This window comes from Miscanthus floridulus, chromosome 12 (assembly GCF_019320115.1).
Source record: "Miscanthus floridulus cultivar M001 chromosome 12, ASM1932011v1, whole genome shotgun sequence".
Lineage (NCBI taxonomy): Eukaryota > Viridiplantae > Streptophyta > Magnoliopsida > Poales > Poaceae > Miscanthus > Miscanthus floridulus.
The window spans coordinates 72510145-72532732 of NC_089591.1; the positions used below are offsets into that span (position 1 = coordinate 72510145).

Below are 22588 nucleotides of genomic sequence, written 5' to 3' on the forward strand. Positions count from 1 at the left end.
GTGGAGAGAGGAGCGCGCGGGAGAAGTGGACCTACCAGCGAGCGGGAGAGCAGGGGAAGAACCGGAAGCCACACCTCGCCCGTGCGGACGCGTTCTCCCGCGCCGCCGGGAGAAGTCGCTGCCGCCGAGCCATGAGGACCAGCCTCCCACGGGGCCGCGGCAGGTGCTCTGGTCCTCTGCCCGTCTGCCGAGCCGCCTCCTCTGGTCCGCTGCTGCTCTGGTCCTCCGCCGAGCCGCCTCCTCTGGTCCGTCGCTGCTCTAGTCCTCCGCCTCCTCTAGTCCGCCGAGCCGCCTCCTGAAGTCTTCTGTCGAGCCGCCTCCTCTGCTCAGCAGGTACTGATTGATTCCTCTGCTCTGTATTTTTCTACTTGCTTGTGGCCTCTTCTTTCGAGCCGGACAGCAGCATACCAAATTGTTTATATTTGTTTTGCTCGGTGCTTTGCTCACTTTTACTTTGTGTCTGGAATCTGGACGGCAATTTGTTTTTTATATACCAACCTGTCTAGTTGTCAATTATTTAGTGTTTAGTGAACTAATGCTCAATGCCAGTGTTAATTAATAATTACTTTGCTTGTCGTGTTTCACAGGAGTCCATCTAAATGGCAACACAAGACACTGTAAGTCCACAAAGTGTAGGCTCAGGTACTGCTGAATATGATCCAAGGACAGATCCAAAAAGGAAGGCCAGGTCTGGTGATCCTGGGTGGAAGTATGGCTTCTGGCCAGAAATTGACAACAGAGATTTGATTAAGTGTATCCTCTGTGGAACTCAAGTAAAGTCTGGAATCAAGAGATTGAAGGAGCATCTTGTAGGTGGATATGGAGATGCTCTCAAATGTGAGAAGACAACAACAGCAATTGCTGCTGAAATGGAAGCAGCACTAGTTTAGGGAAGAAGAAGGAGAGCGCTAAACCTCGATGATGATGATGATGGTGTTCAAGTGGTGGAGGTACAAAACAATGCTAATGCTGCCTCTCAGTCATCTGGTACAACTGTGCAACATCCAAGTTCAGGGACAGCATCCAAAAGGAAGCAATCTGCTCTCAATTTTGCAAATCTACCACCTAGACCAAAAGAGAAAGAGAAGAAGTCAATGATTACCATGCTTCGGAAAAAACCTGAAGAAGTGGTTGAGGAAAGGCATTCTAAGAATGGACCTGCACAAAGCAGTCTGGAGGGAAGGATCAGGACCAAGGAAGAAAGAGATGAAGTCAATATGCATGTGGCCAATTTCTTCTATGAGTGTAGAATACCACTCAATGCTATCAACTCAAGGAGCCTTGAGATTATGTGTGAGGCCATTGGGCAGTATGGACCTGGATATAGACCTCCTAGCTACCATGAGGCGAGGGTGCCATTGCTTGGAAAGGCTGTGGAATAGGTCAACAAAATAAAGGAGAAGCATGAGGCTGCTTGGAAGCAATATGGCTGTACACTAATGTCAGATGGGTGGACAGATAGGCGGGGCCGTCACCTCATTAATTTCCTAGTCAATAGTCCAGAGGGGACTTTCTTCTTGGAGTCTGTTGATGCATCCAGTGAAGTACATGATGCACCAATGTTGGCAGATTTACTACAGCAGAGAATTGATCTCATTGGAAGAGACAAGGTTGTTCAAGTGGTCACTGACAACGGTGCTAATTATAAGGCAACTTGCAAGCTTCTTATGGAAAGAATTCCAACACTATTCTGGACCCCTTGTGCAGCACACTGTTTGGACCTCATGCTAGAGGACATTGGCAAAATGAAGGAGTTTAGCAAGCCTATTGCACGTGCAAGACAAGTTACTACCTTTATTTATAGGCACGGGAGGCTTCTTGATGCAATGAGGGAGAAGACAGGAGGTAGAGATCTTGTTAGACCAGGAGTAACTCGTTTTGCTACTGCTTTCCTCACTTTGCGCAGCCTACACACTCATAAGGATGCTCTGAAATTCCTATTTGTAAGTGATGATCGGACTAAGTCCAAATTGGCAAGAACAGAAGCATGAAAGAAAGTGCATGACACCATCCTTTCAACCGAATTTTGGAACTCAGTTGAGGACTGCCTGAGAGCATCACAACCCCTTATTGTTTTGTTGAGGATAGTTGATGGGGATGAGAGGCCAGCAATGCCAGAGGTTCAGTTTTGTATGGAATATGCAAAGAAAAAGATTAAAGAAAATTTTCCTATTAGGGGAAAGGCAGACTTGCTTAAGCGTATCTTGGCAATCATTGACAAGCGTTGGGAAGATCAAATGGACCAACCATTATATGGGGCAGCACTATATTTGAACCCAAACAAGTATTTTGACCTGAAAACAGATGATGTTATGGCTGGTAAGCTAAGGTCTGCATTTACTGAAGTTCTTTAAAAAATGGTGCCTCACCAAGATCTTCAAAACAAGATTGATGACCAAGCTTTGGAATATGAGGACTTAAGGGGTAGCTTCAGCAACAAAATTGCAATCAACAACATCAAAACCAAGTCTCCTAGTAAGTTATTCACTGACTGTACAATCTGATTTTTTTAGTCTTTCCTAATTTCTAACATGAAAATGTTTATTTGGTCACTTGATCTAGTTGAATGGTGGCGAAGCCATAGAGCTTCAAAGATTTGCAAAACGTGTTGTTGGGCTTTGTGCTTCGGCTTCAGGTTGTGAGCGTTGTTGGAGCACATTTGAGTCAGTAAGTAATCTGTCAATTACATAAGTACTCAATTATCCCAGTTCAAGGAATAAATAAAATCTACTATATATTAATGCTTGCTGAATATTTCTTTTGTTTGCATTTTTACCATTGCAGATTCATACTAAGAAAAGAAACAGGTTAGAGCATAAAAGGCTTAATGATTTGGTCTATGTTTAGTACAACCGAAAGATGGCAGTGAGGTTTCAAAAGCGACATGAGAAAGGAGCAGGCAGCTTTGATCCTTTGTGTTTGGAAGACTTTGATTGGAATAATGAATGGGTTGATGTGGATGCGGAACCAGTCCATAATGGCCGTGGACTTGAAATTACATGGGATCAAGTTGATGAGGCTGTTGGTGCATCCCAAATGTATCGCGGTCGTAATTTCCCTAGGGCAGCCCGCGGCGATGCAACTAATATTGATAGAACTTATACTCGTAGGCGGTCTGCAGCAGCTACTGCCCCAATTAGGAGGACTTATGAACCACAGGAGGATGAAGACATGGAAGATGATAACTCTGATGAAGAATATCTGGTTGTTGATGTGGAAGTTGATGACTATGGTGAAATTGCACCTATTGTTGGTGACGAAAGTGATCAAGCTGCTGCTGGTGGTGGTAATTCAGATCCTTTTGTGATGGAGGATGACTTCTATTGACTTAATGATGCTTGAGAGTTGTGAGAGTATTTGTGCCAGACTATTTATGCACTAGTATTGTAGTATTGTGGAATGTGCTCACTGAGCACTCCAGTTATCTTGTTTAGTGGACTATTGTTGAACTACTTGTGTAATGGTTTTATTTGTGCCAGTGTGCTTATCTACTCGTTAATCTTTACCTGTCCCTCAACTAATTTCTATTTTTGCTGGTGCCATATTCCCTATGAAATACCTAGGTACTAACCTGAATTATCTCTCCATTGCAGTGTATTGTTGGATGCACACTTGGGGCTGCGGGCTGCACAGGAGAGGACAACACCAAGGTATGACATGCTTCCAGTTCTCTAGTCTATACTACTGTTGGATGGCCGTAAGGCGTCGCCTCGCCTTACGCCTTACTCGCTTTAGCGTAAGGCGGTAGTTGATCGTCTCGCCTCGCTTTACCGCCTTAAAAACATTGGTCGCATCCCGAAGTAAAATTGTTGGAATTCACCTTTGACCAAGGCATGCTATAAGTTATGACGATTGGTTTTTGACTTATTCCTAACGCCTCTCCAGTCTCCGCGGAAATTTCTTTTTCCTTGCACAATAAATTTGCAATTGACTTGAAGATGACTGTACATAATTGCTATATATTTTTCGGAAATCAAGAAGAACACCGTGCCTAGGCCCGCGTCGCTCTCTGCACGGGCCACGAGCTCGTCGTGATGGACATGCACACTCGCCGCACCAGCTGCGAGCTCTCCTCGATCGCACACGCTGGCCGTGCCCTGGGCCCGCGTCACCCTCTCTGCCACGGCCACAAGCTCGCCATGCCTTGCGCCCGTGCTGCCCTCTACGCCGGACACACGCTCACCAGCGCACCATCCTTGACCAAGTGCGCAGCGCGTCTTGTATGGGGCCCTCGGTCGTTGCCTCGTTGGCTAGCTCGGACTGGGGTCGGGCTGCCCACCCGGGTTCGAGCGCTGGTGCCTGGTGGGTGCGGGTATTTTGTTTTTTGCGCATTAACACAGTAGCTAAATTTTTTTTTGGCGCATTAACACAGTAGTATTTTGTTTTTTGCGCATTAACACAGTAGCTAAATTTTTTTTTGGCGCATTAACACAGTAGCTATTTTATCTTTGTTTATACTGTATTTAAAGAAGGGTCCTTCAAAGAAATCTTATAGCATCGCTATTAGATCAGATGCGAATACAAATGGATGAAGCTAGGGTTTGGGTTTCCGTGTGGCACAACAGGCCAGGAAGAAAAGGGGTCGGCGTACCTAGGGGGTGCTCGTCGCTAGCGAAGGCCCGCTAGCGAAGGGCCTGATGGTGAGCTGCTGCCGTCCGCCTGACACGAGACGCGCTGACCAAGGGCAGCGGTCAGGCGCAGGCGCCCAGCGCAGCCAGGAACCGCCTGCAGGTCGGCCACTGCAGCACCACGCCACATCCGCCCACCGGCCGCCAGCATTTGGGAGGAAGAGGACCGGAGGAGAGCCGCAGTCTGCCGCAACCCGCATCGTCATACCCAATTTTAAGGATAAAATTGAATGCACTAACTCATGTGTGCCTAGGGATCAGTCACACACAAGCTGACAAATTATAAAAGAGTATCATCATAGTGTATCTTACATCACGATAATAACATAACTTAGTCTTACACATCACAGCAGAAAATAAAAGATAACTCTCTCTCGTGGAACGCCATCACAGGGAAGGTCAACTGGTTGACCACAAGCCTAATAATCCTCAGGAAACTCTTCATACACGTTGTCATCTGTTACCCATCCGGGATTTTTATCCAAATATAGAAATAAACAAGCGTAAGTACTTCCCGTACTTAACAAGATAACATGGGGTTATGCAGCTCAAAAAGGATGACACTGGATTACTGCAGTTAGCACTTTTAGTAAGTCAAGATTTTATTATCAAGTATTATCAAGTTATGCTTAAGCTCCCATTTATACCCACATAATCAGATATCAGAATCATTTGCATCATATTATTATCGTATACCATCATAAATGAACCACAATAAGTAACCAATTATTCTGTGAGTTTTCCGGGCCGCTCGTGACCGTGAGCACGGCTGTTATAACAGTTTGTAACCCTCTGCAGAGGTGGTGCACATTCACCGCGAGTCATGATTACCATATGCCCGGGTTAATTACTCCCATGTCACTGTCAAGGTGAGCGGGTAGGGTACACTATGAAGCCATTTCATAGGTTTCTCTAACAAGTTAGGGCCGCTAGGTTTCCTCGACAGGCAGATGTAGGAACCCCCTTTCCTATGGCACATATCCATCGTGGCTATACACATAGGAACAGAGACAGCCCTATACCCAACGTGGCAAGCCCCTTTTACGCCATAAAGGTAACCTCTAACAAGCTAGAAAAGGCCCTATTACTGAGCTAAAGTCAGAGCCATATGACTCTCACGGTTGCACTGTCAGTCCCAGCTTTTGCCGACAGATAAGTCCTTATGGAGGGCCAGGAGCAACATGATCAAAAGTCATTTGCACCTTCGCCCTATGAATCAATTGTTATAAATCATGTTATACTTTTAGTTCCATAGAACCATTAACCATTGTATAGATCATGTTCAGTTAGAGCACTAGCAATCTACCCATATGCAATTAACCCATAGGAGTCAAGGGAACATGTCATCAAATGACTAGAATGTCCTTATGGTTATCAAAGTTAGACACATGCACATGAGTAAATGATTAAAGTGAATAGGACATCAAGATAGGCCCATGCTATACTTGCCTTGGTTCACAAACTCCTGCTGATCCTGCTGGTCGTCGAAGAACTCTTGATCTCCAACGTTCTCCTTACCGTCTGAACACGACCAACATGGCAACACACAACATTCCAGGAACATTCATGCAAAGCAAACAATCCTACAGTTATAACAGTACACCAGCAGTATAGAAAACAAGATAAAATGTTTATGAAAAAAATCTACGTCTCGCTACGATCACGTCAACGCGAAGTACACCAGTAGTATAGAGAATGAAGAAGCCCCTTTTTTCCAATCAATTTCAAATTCCATTTTCAAGTTGAATTTGAATTCAATTCAAATTCTAGTCAAAGCCAATCATTACAAAAACAAATGTGCAGCAACATGAATGCGTTAACATGTTACTAACCTTATATTTGATTTTATTTTCACAAAAATTATTTCTTTCCCATATTTCAATGCTCACATAATAACATAATTAAATTAAATTTTCTTATTTCAAAAGACTGAAATTTTTGGGTGTTACACGCATGCCGGCCATCGAGAGAGGATCTGAGGGAGGAGCTACCGGCAGATCTAGCCGTCGAGCATCGCCGTCGCCGTCGCTGCCAGCGAGGAAGAGGCCACGCAGTCACGAGCCGCCAGAGGTGGCTCGCGACGCTAGGGTTTCGTCGAGGACACGCGGACCAGTGGGAAGAGGAGGCGCCGGGGGGAAGGCTCACGATGGCCACCGCCGGCGCCAGGTCGCGCTGCTCTGTGGCCGGCGCCAGGGCTAGGGAGAGGAGGGCGGCGGCGGCATGGGGAGTGGCGAGCTCGCGAGAGGAGACATGTCGGGGTTGGGAGCGAGAGGTGCGAGGAGTTTTTTTTTGCTGCTGGAAGGATCGGGAAGCAGAAACAGAAGTTCACGTATATATTTGGTGGGCTGGCTTCGGAGCAGAAGCCGCATGACACCGATGGAAGCAGAGGGAAAGCCGATAGAAGCCAACAAGGAGCAGCAGAACTACTTCTTCTCGTTGTCGCCATGTCGCGGCCAACCCTAAGCGACTCCACGCCTCCGCTGCTCCGCTTCTCCGCCGGCCAGCGCACTACGCCACGCCCGTCGCCCGGCGTCCGGTGACCCGCGCCCTATGGCCTGCACGCAGCATGTTGTGGCGGGCGGCAGCTCTACTTCAGCCTCTGCTCCGTGACTGCTAGTCTGCCGCCCAGCTCCTGCCTCCTGGAAATACCAGTTTCTCTTTCCCCATTTATCCATTCTCACTTCTAAGGGTCTGATTTCTAAATTAAAGTTGAACTCTTCCAATTTTTATTGTACTCTTCCAATTTTTATTCCAATGAAGAGGAGCAGGACAATAAAAATGAAATCGATATATCATTTAAACTTATGCATCTACGAGCTTTGTTTTGTTATTTATCGGTATTAATCTCGGTGTGGATAGTATTTTAACCTAGTGCGGGAGGTATATATATGCTTTGATAGTTAGTGACGGAGCTTGTCAGTGATAGTGGCTCTAGGTGTTGGGCCAAATTTGGTGGACTCCTAGCCCAGCAGAGAGAGGGGAAGGAGCCAAGGAGGCAGCGCCTGTGGCCAGCCTAGCGAGCGTCGCGTCGTACCACGCCCAATCGTGAGTTCGCCACTCCCTCTCCGCCTCTCCTGCTTCTTCTCGATGTCGCCATGTCATGGCCAACCCAAGGCGACTCTGCTGCTCCGCTTCTCCGCCGGCCAGCGCACTGCGCCGCGCCCGTCGCCCGGCGTCCGGCGACCCGCGCCCTGCGGCCTGCATGCAGCACGCTATGGCGAGCGGCAACACTACTTCAGCCTCTGCTCCGTGTGGGGGTATTAACCCCTATACCCTTACGGCTAGGCTTGGGCCGGCCCGGATCAGGGGGTTTGGTCCACTAGAAGACGACGCGTGGCCCGATCAACCTGTTCGAAGTCCCGTGCAAGGAGTCAAAGCAGATTTGGAGATCAAGCAAGATCCTGGTCGGTTAGAATAGGAATCCTTGTCCGGCCACCTATGGCAATTGTAACTGGCTAGGATTAGTTTCCAGATCTGTAACCCTGTCCCCCGGACTATATAAGGCGGGCAGGGACCCCCTCTAAAAGACATCTCTCATTGACATACAGCAATACAATCAGACACAGGACGTAGGTATTACGCCTTCTTGGTGGTCGAACCTAGATAAAACCTCGTCTCTGTCTTGCGTCACCGTCTTGTTTGTGGCTTGCGCATCTGTCTGCCGACAATCTACTACCATGGGCATACCCCTAGGTAGACTGCCGACCATATTTCATCGACAGTGACGCGCTAGGTAGGGGGTGTGCGTACTGCTCTCCAAGCAAACAAGATGGTCATCATCTCCTGCTCTGAGGCTATGCCGAACGGCCTCACGCTCACCGTCGGCCAGATCACCTAGACCACTGGCTCCGACGACTTCATCGCCATGATCACGGAGGAGGTGCGAACTCAATCCACGTCGACCACTGCTTCACCTGCATCGACTACGGCTCCGACCACGGTGGACCTGGCTCCGACCATGGTAGATCTGGCTCTGACCACGGTGGATCTGGCTCCAACCACGTCCGCATCGCCTTCAACTACGTCGACAACCCGTCGTCCGCTTCCCCACTACAAAGGGAAGCAGATCGACAACACCGACCTGCTCGACTCCATCAATCGGGTCGGCACCAAACTCGCTGAAACCCTAGCTCTGGTAAGTTCAATTCAAAGTTAACCTAATGAGCAGGTAACCGCTCCCCACAATAGATCTACCCGACCAGCTCAGGCCAGTCGTCCTACACGACTTGGTATAGATCTCGTGGTCATATCTACTCCTGAAGGGCGCTCCGCTCATCGCCGGCCAGCCTCCACGATGGGTCTCCGGCTCTCCGAGTATGAAGCCTCGACGGAGAACTACTAGGCCTAGCCCCACAGCCTACGAAACGCTGCCTCCAACTACACGTACAATATACAACGCTGCTCGGATCTGTGTTTTATACATCGACCTCGGTTGAAGCCACGCAACTTCGTCAACATGATCCAGATTGAGGATTATCAAGAAGAATCCGTCCACACAGTCCAAGAGGGTGACTCCAGCTCCTCGTCTGGCATTGCATCTAAGGCCTCCGTCCGCACCGAGCTCTAGCATCACCACGATGAAGGCATCGAATACGATCTGGATATCCCAGACCACGCCCTGGGGTTCCCATAATTCCCGTCTTTCCCACCAAGGCGAGGGGATTTGATCAATGTTGTCAATAATGACGAACCACCAGCAGTTGGCGAAATAGAACAAGAAAGGATTGCACACGAAGCACACAATATTGACCGGTTTAATCACCGACAAATCGAAGCCGAAGCAGAAGAGGAGGCACGACGCATAAGGGTCCAGCCACGCGACCTCAACAATGCCTTCGACAGGGTGGGGGACAAACAGGTCTTCAGGACTCCAAGCGCCAACGTAGCCGTTGCTATGGCGACAATGCAACGGCTACCCAATACCCCGGAAACCCAGGCAGTTCACGATGATATACAAGCTTAACTGACGGCTGCTATGGCCCAGACCACAGAGATTGTAAATCAAGCCCGGGCTCTATCCGTCTCAGTCGAATCAAGCCACAGCCGCTAGTACTCAAGTCGCTCATAGCCACCCAACCAACGTGGCTCGCGCAACAATGACCCGTCAAACAACCGTCAAGGCGGAAATGGTGGCCATGATGGTGGTCGGGATGACAACCGCCGTCGGGAGGACAACCACCGTGACGTTCGGGACGACAACCGCCGCGACGTTCGGGACGACAACCGCCGAGACAATCGCGATAATCGCCGTGATAACCACGGTCGCAGGGTTAATCAGGATGGTAACCGAGATCGTCGTGATGGCAATAACGATCTCCGCCATTACCTTGGAGGACATGATCTGTGCGATCGCATCAACCAAAGAGCCAACGATCGTGCATCCCATGAAAGCTATGGCCGTATGGAATATGATACTGCCCACGGCCCACCGGGTTTGAAGCAGTTTACTCCGCACCTTCGCCAAGTCATATGGCCCAAGAACTTCAAGCTCGAAAAACTTTAGAAGTACGACGACAAGGAGAACCCTGAATTATGGGTCATGCTCTATGAAACTGTGTGCAGATCAGCCATGGCTGACGAGCATGTCATGTCTAACTACTTCCCAGTCGCTATTGGCCATGCAGGTCACCAATGGCTGGTCAGCTTGCCGGTGAACTACTTTGATTCTTGGCAAGAGCTCAAGCAAGCCTTCATCGACAACTTCATTGCTACTTGCGAGCAACCCAGCAACAAATATGATCTACAGCGGATTCGAGATCGGAAGGATGAGCCACTGCGTGAGTACGTCCGACATTTCTCGGAGATGCACATCAAGGTCCCGTCAATCTTCGACAACGAGGCAATTGAGGCTTTCATCACTAGCCTCCGCTTCCACGACGCCCTAAGGGATAAGCTCCTCTGCAAGAGACCTGAATCAGTCACAGTGCTCCTAGCCACTGCTAAGAAATATGCAGACGCCGACGACGCTAAAAAGATAATTATTGAAGAAGCAGCAAGGGTTCCACGCTCCAACCACCCCCCACACCGCGATGACTACCGCAGCAACTATGGTCGGAACGACAATTTTGACCGCCGCAACCAGCACAATGACTCCCGCGATCACCGCGACCAACGTAATTAGTGGCGTAACCGCCGTGACGATTACAGGGGCAAGCGTGCTCAGGAAGACGGCGGCGAGGTCAACACCGTTAAGAAAGGTGGCGGACGTCGTAACTACGAAGAAGACTATGCCAAAGCATTGAAAGGGCCCTGCCGGCTCCATCCCAAGTCAAACCATACCATGGAGAATTGCCGCGTTCTCAAGTCTATCTACACGCGTCAACAGGCTCCGGATACATCCGATAAGCTTAACGACGTAGGGGAACAGCGCAACGAGGATAACGACGATGAAGACGCAGATCCCCATCACAAGTACGTTAAGCCAACTGATCGCATGCACACCATCATTGGAGGCAAAGTGTCCATCGATACCAAACAAGAACGCAAGCTGCTCGCCCGCGCTTGCTTGAATGTGGCCAACACCGACAACCTCATCGCCGATCCGTGGCTCCCTCCTTGGTCTCACCGCGAGATCTCCTTTAGCAGAAAAGACCAATGGGCTGCAATACCTGAACTAGGACATTTTCCTCTAGTCCTTGATCCTTGTATCAACAAAGTTCAATTCGACAGAGTGCTGATTGACGGCGGCAGCTCCATCAATATACTGCTCAAGAACAGTCTACCGGCCCTGAAGATAACCTAGGCGGATCTCAAGCCATACAAGGCACAGTTCTGGGGTGTTCTCCCCAGACAGAGCTCTACACCTCTTGGGCAGATCACGCTACCTGTGCAGTTTGGGACCCCGGACCACTTCCGCACCGACTACGTCAACTTTGTGGTCGCTGACTTCGACGGCACCTACCATGCTATCCTTGGTCGACCATCGCTCACCAAGTTCATGGCCATACCTCATTACAGGTATCTGGTGCTCAAGATGCCTACCGAGAAAGGAGTTCTAACCCTTAGGGGCAACGTATACGCAGCTTATACCTACGAGGATGACAGCTTTAAAATAGCAGAGGCTCATGACCTCTCTATTCGCATGGCCGAGACCATGCTCGACGCCAAGAAGACCTCGGCCGACCACCTAGAGATCCCAGAGCTCGAGGCTCCATGCAAGAATGTCAAGTCCAAGGAGCACAAGGTGATCCAGCTGGTCGACGGTGATCCCAGCAAAATGGCCCTTATTGGGGCCAACCTGGATCCCAAATAGGAAGACGCGCTCATTGGGTTCTTGAGGAGCAACGTGGATGTGTTCGCATGGAAACCTGCTAACATGCTCGGTGTACCTCGGAACTTGATCGAGCACTCCTTAAATGTCAACGGCAAGGCCAAACCTATCAAGCAGAAGCTATGACAGTTCGCTCGCGACAAAAAGGAGGTGATTAGGGTAAAAGTTACATGGCTTTTGGCAGCCGGATTTATCAAAGAAGTGTATCATCCGGAGTGGTTAGCTAACCCAGTTCTTGTACGCAAAAAGAATAATGAATGGAGAATGTGCGTTGATTACACTGATCTCAACAAACACTGCCCTAAGGACCCCTTCGGCTTACCTCGCATAGACGAGGTCGTAGATTCAACTGCCGGTTGCGAGCTGCTTTCCTTTCTCGATTGCTACTCTGGTTATCACCAGATCGCTCTAAAAAAGGACGACCAGATCGAGACATCTTTTATCACGCCTTTCGGCGCCTACTGCTACACGACCATGTTGTTTGGGCTCAAGAATGCCGGGGCTACCTACCAACGCGCTATACAGGCCTGCCTCAAAGACGAGATAAAAGACGACCTCATTGAGGCTTATGTTGATGATATAGTTGTCAAAACCAAGGAAGCACATACCCTTGTTGACAACCTAGAATGCACCTTTGTAGCCCTTAACACATTCCAATGGAAATTAAACCCAAAGAAGTGCATCTTTGGTGTTCCTTCTGGCATACTACTTGGCAACGTCGTCAGTCACGACGGCATACGCCCCAACCCAGAGAAAGTCAAAGATGTCTTGGACATGAAGCCGCCCAAAAACGTGAAGGATGTTCAGAAGCTTACCGGATGCATGGCCGCTCTCAGCCGTTTCATATCAAGATTAGGCGAAAAGGGATTATCATTCTTTAAACTGCTCAAAGCATCCAAGAAGTTTGAGTGGTCGGAGGAAGCAGATGCTGCCTTCACACAGCTGAAACAATACCTTACGTCACCTCCGGTCCTCACTGCTCCCAGAGAAGACGAAACACTCCTGCTTTACATTGCGGCGACTAATCGAGTGGTCTCCACTGCCATGGTGGTCGAACGCGATGAGCCCGGCCACGTCTACAAGGTACAGCGACCAATCTATTTCATCAGTGAGGTACTCAATGAATCCAAGACCAGGTACCCATAGATTCAGAAATTGATCTACGCCATACTGGTAACATCCCAAAAGTTGAAACATTACTTCGACGGATATCGTGTGGTGGTCATGACTGAGTACCCTCTACGAGACATCATTAGCAACAAGGATGCGAATGGGTGCATCGTCAAATGGGCAATGGAGCTATGCCCCTTCTCCTTGGAATTTGCAAGCCGTACTACAATCAAGTCTCAGGCACTTGTTGATTTCATCGTCGAGTGGACAGACTTAAGCACGCCTGCCTCTTAGGGGCCCGATGAGTATTGGAAGATGTACTTCAACGGTTCTCTCAACATCGATGGCGTAGGAGAAGGAGTTCTTTTCGTGTCACCATCCAAGGAGCAGCTCCGGTACATCCTCGGGATTTATTTCCCAGCATCTAATAATGCCGCCGAGTATGAAGCATGCCTACATGGTTTGCGCATTGCGGTTGAGCTTGGTGTTAAACGTCTCTATATCTACGGAGACTTGGCTCTGGTCATCAACCAACTCAATAAGGACTGGGACATGACCAGCGAAAAGATGGATGCATACTGCAAATCGATCAGAAAGTTGGAAGGCAAGCTCTATGGCATCGAGTACACACACGTGGTCCGGGACAAAAATCAAGCAACAGATGCGCTATCAAAGTTAGGATCATCCTGAGCCAAAGTCCCACATGGCGTATTCGTCCAAGACCTGCTCGCGCCTTCCATCGAAGAGGAAGATCCCACGGTCGACAAGCCTCTAGACCAGCAATTGGTGGCTACGGTTCCGGCATCGAGCACCACCGAGCCACCTCCGACCACTCACGAGCCCGACTAGAGAGTACCTTTCATCAAGTACCTGATAGATGGCAGTGGTTACACTGATCGGACAGAAAACGAGCGCCTGATGCGTCGCAGTGAGCAGTATCTGCTCGTCGATGGCAAGTTATGGCGCAAGAACGCAAAAGAGGAAATCTTGATTAAGTGTATAACCCAGGAGGATGGCGAACATCTTCTGGACCAAATCCACTCTGGCTCCTGTGGCAACCATGTGGCCTCGAGAACGCTGGTCGGCAAGGCTTTCCGAGTAGGGTTCTATTGGCTGTCAGCGGTAGCCGATGCAGAGAAGCTAGTCCGCCACTGTGAGGGTTGTCAGTTCTTCGCCAAGAGAATCCACGTACTAGCACATGAGATCCAAACAATACCAGCCTCTTGGCCCTTTGCATGCTGGGGACTGGATATGATCAGGCCCTTCAAACCGGCTCCTGGGAAATTTACATGTGTCTTTGTGCTGATCGACAAATTTTCTAAGTGGATAGAGTACATGCCTCTGGTACAGGCATCCTCAGAAAAGGCTGTCACATTCCTCGACTAGGTCATCCACCGCTTCGGCATACCCAACAGCATCATCACTGATCTGGGTACTCAGTTCACTAGGAACGCTTTTTGGGACTTCTGTGATGAAAGGAGCATAGTAGTAAAATACGTCTCGGTGGCGCACCCTAGAGCTAATGGACAGGTCGAGTGGGCAAACGGTATGATTTTGGACGCATTGAAGAAGAGGATGTATAGAGAAAATGACAAAGCTCCTAGAAGATGGCTCAAAGAGTTACCAGCCGTGGTCTGGGGCCTCAGAACTCAGCCCAGTCATAACACCGGTGTCTCACCATACTTTATGGTTTACGGCGCTGAGGCAGTCCTTCCAGCAGATATAGCTTTTAGATCAGCATGGGTAGAGAACTTCGACGAAGGCAAGGTCAATGAAGTGCGGGAGCTAGAAGTGAATAGTGTAGAAGAGAAGCGGCTCAATTCTTGCGTACATACAGCCAACTACCTTGCTGTTTTGCGCAGGTACTACAACAAGAACGTTAAAGAGCGGTTCTTCGTGGTCGGGGACCTGGTCCTGAAGTGGAAGACGAATCAGGCTGGTGTCCATAAACTCACAACTCCATGGGAAGGGCCCTTCGTGATCAAGGAAGTCACACGACCAACGTCTTACAGGTTAGCTCACCTGGACGGTACGGACATACCCAATTCATGGCACATTAACAAGCTTAGGCGCTTCTATGCTTAACTACTAAGATATGTACTCCTCTTGTACTTTTGATTTAATTCAATAAAACTATTATGATTTCTCCGACCACTCTGATGTGTCATTTCAAATTTTACGGTTATTCTAACTTAACCAGTCAAAGCCGATCACCATTCCTTCCTAGGTTTTCGAAGCAGGCCCTGTCTCCGGTTCCTCCCAACGCGTGCATGGGATCCGCTCCCTACGCTACGGGTGATCGGCAGGTCCCCCCTGGTTTGACTTGTCCGCGTCTACGTGTGCACAGGTCACGCACCTCACACTCTGACCACATGGCAAATTAGGGCCGTACAAACTTTTCAGGATGACGTGTCGACTAAACTAGTACAACTAAACAGAACGCTAACATGTTCTCACTTAGTTACACCAACACGAGTTTCAAGCTTAAATACGTTTTATACAAAACAAACAAGCTTGCGATGATATACAGTTACGTTATTACAAGCTTGCCTAAAAAGATACAAGTTTACAATAACACAACTACATCTTCTTCTATAGCTATAGCCTATCCTATTGGCTGGTCGGGGCAAGTGGCACCTGCTGCTCGCTGCTCCTGACATCTTGCTCGAGTCTCGGAGACTCTTGTACTGGTCGAGCTGAAGAAGATGGCCCCGCCGATGCCTGGCTGGTCGAGATCGCAGGCTTCGCCTGTTGGCTCACAACTGATGGTGTTTCTAGCTGACTTGTTGATGGCGTACCCTGTACAGGTGCTGTCCCACCTCCACATAGGTTAATGTTGCTAATTATTTTTGTCGACAAGTCCAGCTGGGTCATCGAAGCTCCTCAGCCGTGTCATGATCTACCTCCTTCGGGTACCCAGCCTCCAGGCGCTTGAGATCGATCAGGGGGTAGTGGGCACGCACCATGCTTAGCACATGTGCACCTGTGTACTCACCCGCCTCCTTCACGAACTCTTGGAACCATCCCCATGCCTTTCGGCATCTCTCGACCAGTCCGAGCTGCGGCGTCCTTGGCACTTCCTCTATAAGCGCTGGGTTGATAAGGTTGAGGATGGGCAAAATGCCAGTTGCCACTTCCTGGCATCGGTTCTTCCATGTGTCTCGGTCCTCGGTGATCTCTAGGCATCGCGCCTTCTAGCCATCACGATCTTTCATCACGGTTTCCAGATGCTTCTTGGCATTGACTTTTAAAACTGCAAACCGCACAAGACATTAAAATGTCACGCCATGACAAGATAAGGCAGGCAACAGAGTGAGCAAGGTGGTCTGGAACACTTACTTTTCAGTTCCTCCTTCATCTTGGTTGTGCGGTCTCGGAGTTGCAACTGGTCGTGCGCTAATTTCTTGTTGTCCTCCTTCAGGCGACCACACTCTATGGCCACACGGCTATTCTCCTCTTGGAGACGGACTACTTTGCCTTCTAAGCCTGCACTACAGCTGTTACTACCAACAATGCAACAACATGTGTCATGCACTTGTTGTGATAAAGTGACAACTTACTTGTTTTTTCCTCCTCTTTGTTATTGAGTTGGACGACTAGGTTCTGGTTCTACGCCTCTTGCTCTGTCCTCTCCTGGTTGGAGGCTTCAAGTTGGTGGCGCAAGCGTTCCACCTCGGCCGCTAGTTCTTTATTGCTTGCTGTGATCCCCTCAATCTGGTCGAAGCACTTCTTTCGGTACCTTGCGGTCTTCATTAAGTCCTGCATGTAAAAAGCTAAGTAAGACAGTTTTGACTGGATAGCAGGATCAGGTGGTCAAGCAAAACATACCTGGACTTCTGTCACCAGACGTTTCGCCGCTCGTTCAACTTTCATGGTCTCTTCGTCCTCTGGGATTTCCTCGTGAACAACCCAATGGTCGTTCCGCCAGCGCGACACGTATACATGTTGTCGTTTGTCCTGGGGATAGCTCAGGACCTCCTCTACTTCGTCCTCTTCAGTTTCTTCTTCAAGTACCAGTGTTGGTAGCTTCTGCGATAACTATGGCTTTCCCACGGGCCTTAGCATCGACAAGCGTGCTCTGCGCTATCGACTCCGGCTGCTGCTCCTCGGTTTGGTCTATTTCCCTTGGTGCTGAAGTGTCCCCCTCAGCAGGGTTAGTGCTCGGAGCAAATGTACTTGGCTCGGCTCTCCCCTCGACCACCTGCTCAGGGACTGTTGTCTGGCCGCTTGTCTGCTGAGGCTCCGGCGGACTTTCTGCTATAGGTTCTTCCATGGCTAGATGCTGGGCAGTTTTCTCTGACATTGCTGGTGGAGCCACACCGCTCCCGGCTAGTTGGTCAGGATTTTCGATGGACGCCGACCTAATATATCTGAGATAAGTTCAGAAGACCACAATATTCAATATAAATTGAAAGCTAACATCAAGGTTCCAAGTACTTACATGTTGGAAGCACAGAATGATGTAGCGAAGGTGCGTCTCTTCGGCCGTGCTTGCTCCGCGTGCTTTGTGGGTGCCACCTGGTCTCCCTCTACGACCAGCACCGGCGCCGGGGCTTGATGCTCGACCCCTTTGCCGCTTGTCCTCAGCGCTGCGGGGGTATGCGATGTGAGTCCCACTAGCGCGGAGGAGCCACCTTGCTCCGTCGACTCCAGTTGCCTCCTCCTCTTTCGAGGGATGAGCCGAAAGATGTCTGCATCCTCTGTGTCGTCGTTCGACAAAGTCATGATCGCCTGACGACGCTTGCTGGTCGTCGGCTGCTTACCAGCAGCTCTGGCCGCTGCTTCCTCCCCAACTCCGAGCACGGCCCAGTCCACGTCCTCGCCCTCGGTGCTGGTCTGGGTGGTTGGGTAAGCAACTTGCGGCAAATCTACACCAGGGGGTGGTGACACAAACACTGTCGCTCTATCCCGACCATTAACCTGGGAAAAAATAGGCGATCACATAATAAGTTTCTACTACAAAATGAGACTACGGGTACAAGACAAGTTAAGTTACCTTTGGGGGAGGTCGGGCGAGCTTGAAAGCGTGCTCGATGGCGCTCAATCTAACATAATTTGGATCAGCTAAGTTGAATAGCTCTCCAATTCTGGCTCTGATTTCGATCTTGTTAAGCGTCTTCTGCCTCGTTCTCGTTGGATCTATGCTACCTTGGTACTCGTAGCCGGGATGTACCCTCCTCTGGCAGGGCTGGATCCTTCGACTGATGAAGTTCCCGACCACGCTCGGACCATCCAGTTTCTTCCACAGGATCATCCCAAGAAGTTCTGAGATCTGTTCCAAGTGCTTGGGCTTCTCCGACCAGCTGTTCTTCTTCTCCGGAATGAACCCCACGTCGCATAGTGTGATTGTGTTCGGCTCTTCGCGGATGTAGAACCACTTCTTATACCAGTCGTCAAGCGACATGTTCCAAGGGCAGTGCAGGTACTAGGCCTTCATCATGTCACGAAGATTGAGGTACACACCTCCGGCTATCTTCGATTCGCCGCTTCCTTTCTTCCGCAGATAGAAAAGATGGCGAAACAAGTCGAAATGGGGCTGAAAGCCACCATATGCTTCGCAAAGATGAATGAAGGTGGTGACAAGAAGAATCAAGTTGGGATGCAGATTGCAAATCCCAACCTTGTAATACAAACAGAGCCCCTGAAGGAAAGGGTGCACGGGGACCCCAAAACCCCGCTTGAAGAAATCTTCGAAAACCACAATCTCACCTGGTTGTGGATCGGGGTAACCCTCGCCCTCCGGCGCTTGCCATCCTACGAGTTCCTTGTTGTGGAGTACTCCCATGATGACGAGGTCTTCTATGGTCTGCTCGTTGCTTCTTGATTTCCACCACTCCTTCACCATGACTCCGGCTTTCTTCTGGGCGTCACTCTTTGCCATGAATCCGCCCTTGCTGATGGAGGTGGATACGATGGAGGGGCGATTGGTGATGATTTCGGAGGTATTAGGGTTGGCAAGAGGAAGAAGAAGGCTGCGGCGGCGAATGGTAATGAGGATCGGTAAAAAGTAACTTACCAGTTCTATATTATAAATAACCAAGAGTTCCGCCATTTTGTCTGCCTGAGATTCTTGGGAGACGTGCGCACGCGCCGTAGACGGTTGTTTTCACAACCTCGAGATCTATGCCAATATATGCGCCTCTTCGTTATCAGTGTATGCGCCTCTTCGTTGCTAGTGTGAGAGGGCCCACACTGACGCACCTCCTTATAGGTGCCAAGCGACTGTTTGCTTGAAAGGACAAGAAGGCAGTATGACGTGCTATACCCGTCTGCTTTTTTGACCAGACGTGTCAGATTGGACTTGACAGAGTAAGAAGATAAATAAATACACCAAATAATAGTACAAGTGGCATTTGTTTCTTCGCTGCATGTCTCATGCTCAGGGATGGTCCAGACCACTGTTGTGCTCGGGGACTGCCCAGACCACTACTGTACTCGAGGACTGCCTAGACCACTACCGTGCTCGGGGACTGCTCCGACCACTACCGTGCTTGGGGACTGCTCCGACCACTACCATGCTCGGGGACTGTTCCGAAGAATGCTCAGCGACTGCTCTCCTCGGCTACATGTGACGTGTACTCACATACAGTCGAGAGGCATTTATTTGGACCTTGCTACAAGGCTTATACTTCTCCTTCCAGCAAGCTCGGGGACTACATCGGTACGATGCACCTACCGGTGCATCTCGTATTGATTGTACGACGACTGGATTCTTAACTTCAGTGGAAATTCTTTTTAGACCCTGGCACCACGTGCCTACGTCACCTACTACCAGGCTCGGGGACTAAGTGGACACACTTCACCTTGCGGTGAATGTGTTTATTTTATCGACCCCTACGCTTTGACTGATTGCCAAGATTACTACTGTCCAAGGGTCACTTACATTTCTTATCAGAAATACAAGTGGGCACACTTGATAAGGAAAGAAATATTTTTCTTTTTTCTTTAAGAGCACCATGCATTCTTCGGACAACCGGAATCTTCGGCTATAATCGTTGTCTACTGCTCTCAGTTCTGATCAGAATGCTGGCGCATTTGATTGGTCAATGTTTCAATCAGTTAAAGATGACATGAAGACGGATCGCAATAGTCGAAGGAGATCCAACGGCGTGTCGCAGCATAATACATGGTGCTCGGGGACTAGCTGTGGGGGTATTAACCCCTATACCCTTACGGCTAGGCTTGGACCGGCCCGGATCAGGGGGTTTGGTCCACTAGAAGACGACGCTCGGCCCGGTCAACCTGTTCGGAGTCCCGCGCAAGGAGTCAAAGCAGATTTTGAGATCAAGCAAGATCCTGGTCGGTTAGAATAGGAATCCTTGTCCGGCCACCTATGGCAATTGTAACTGGCTAGGATTAGTTTCCAGATCTGTAACCCTGTCCCCCGGACTATATAAGGCGGGCAGGGACCCCCTCTAAAAGACATCTCTCATTGACATACAACAATACAATCAGACGCAGGACGTAGGTATTACGCCTTCTTGGCGGCCGAACCTGGATAAAACCTCGTCTCTGTCTTGCGTCACCGTCTTATTTGTGGCTTGCGCATCTGTCTGCCGACAATCTACTACCTTGGGCATACCCCTAGGTAGACTGCCGACCATATTTCGTCGGCACTCCGTGACTGCTGGTCTGCCGCCCAGCTCCTGCCTCGTGGAAATACCAGTTTCTCTTTCCCCATTTATCCATTCTCACTTCTAAGGGTCTGATTTCTAAATTAAAGTTGAACTCTTCCCATTTGTATAGTACTCAATGAAGAGGAGCAGGACAGTAAAATCCTTTTTTTACTCCGGGTCCTACGCCAATTACTTCTTAGTTATGAAATTTGTGAAGAATGAGTTGAGAAATAAGATGGGAGGTGAATGGTTAAATCATAGGATGGTTTGTTATATTGAGCGAGATGCCTTTTCAAACAAGGATGATGACATTTCATATCATTTTCATGAATTAAAGTCTCGGGATATTTTTTAAAGTCTTTGCAAACATCAAGGACCATAATTAGCTAGGTATTTTTTAACCACTATCATGTTCCATCAATTATATCATGGATTTAAAAATGAAATTGAGATATCATTTAAACTTATGCATCTACGAGCTTTGTTTTGTTATTTATCGGTATTAATCTCGGTGTGGATAGTATTTTAACCTGGTGCGGGCGGTATATATATGCTTTGATAGTTAGTGACGGAGCTCCTCAGCGATAGTGGCCCTAGGCGTCAAAATTGACGAGCTCCGCCACTGCTCAGAATCAATAATGCCGTCCAGTTCTGGGTGGTGTTCAATCATATTCCTAGAGCCAGACAGGCAGGCCGACTCCGCCTGGTGAGGGTATCCGAGTATCTGTCAAACTTTCCACTCTTTTACTTTTGACCGAAAATTGGATGTCTCCGGGCCGTAAATAAAATGACATCACATCTCAGAAATATTACGTGACGACCAAGCCTTCGGAACCGAATGGACTTGTCTCCGGGCCCCTCAGATATAAACACTCGATGCATGCGGGGTGCGACAAGCAACAGTTACTTCCAAGTTCCAAGTAGTAGGACACGACGCTCATGAAGATTACGGGAGGTGACCCTGTCAGTCGAATTACGAGTAGTTTCAATAGTTTGTCTAAAAAAAAAAGGTATAGTTTCAATAGTTGACATATTACAGGTTTTGACTTTATTCCTAAAGCTTCAATATGGAATTCCTTTTTTCCTTAACAAGCACGATAAATTTGCAACTGCCTTGAAATTGCACACATGATTGGCTCAATATATACCTTCCTGGTATAAATTCCCCGGAATGAGATCATTGCCATGGACAACTTTTATGGATTTGGACCGATTCAATGGAGTAATTAAGGTCAGAAGAAGCTTTCGACACGGACACACACATCTTGAATTCTAACTTTTCTCCCTGCATGCCTTTGGTCTGAACTCTGAAGTGTTAATTAACCAAAATACTAAGGCCACTGATATTTCTAGCATTACACACAAAAATGTACTTCCTCTCTCTAGAAATATAAGGCATATTTTAACTGTCTAAATTGGAGTTGTCCACAAATTACAATATGAATACTATACAGGTTATGCATGTGACCGAAAATTGATATGAGAATATTTTTCGGTTAGAATTCTAGGCATATTTCGGTATATTTTAATTCCAAAATTAAACATGTAAAATATTATTATGACTATGTTGAGTGATTCAGTGACCAGATAATATGTGCTAGTGTTCAAGTTTAAACAGCTAATAAACAAGAACAAATATGCGGCAGTGTTCAAGTTTAAACATCTAATAAACAAGAACAAATATAAGCACACATGAATTAGGTTGTACCCTGAGGCGGGGCCAGTGCCGAAGGCACCGGAGGCGCCGTTACCATCTGGACTAGTCATACTAGTCGTGGGATGGCCTCAGTCGATGTAGTCGTACAACAATGATGCAGGAAGAGGTCGTTGTAGTGCAGTCCCTCGAACGGCCTCCAGGAAGAAGAGGAAGCGCTGCGCCTCGGCCACCAGGACGTAGTCGTTCAGGGAGGGAGTGAGTAGTCGCATTCAACGCTTCCCAAAAACCTTATCGCCCGCCTATCCCG

The 22588-nt window shown here is 48.7% G+C and overlaps 1 protein-coding gene across 1 annotated transcript; it reads left to right on the forward strand.

The window, feature by feature from the left end:
- Nucleotides 1–1439: 1439 nt before the first annotated feature.
- On the forward strand, nt 1440–2354 carry LOC136496113 (uncharacterized). Its single transcript, XM_066491824.1, has 2 exons — nt 1440–1845; nt 2038–2354. The coding sequence occupies exons 1-2, from the start codon at nt 1440–1442 to the stop codon at nt 2352–2354; spliced, it is 723 nt and encodes a 240-aa protein (XP_066347921.1).
- The last annotated feature ends 20234 nt before the right edge of the window (nt 2355–22588 follow it).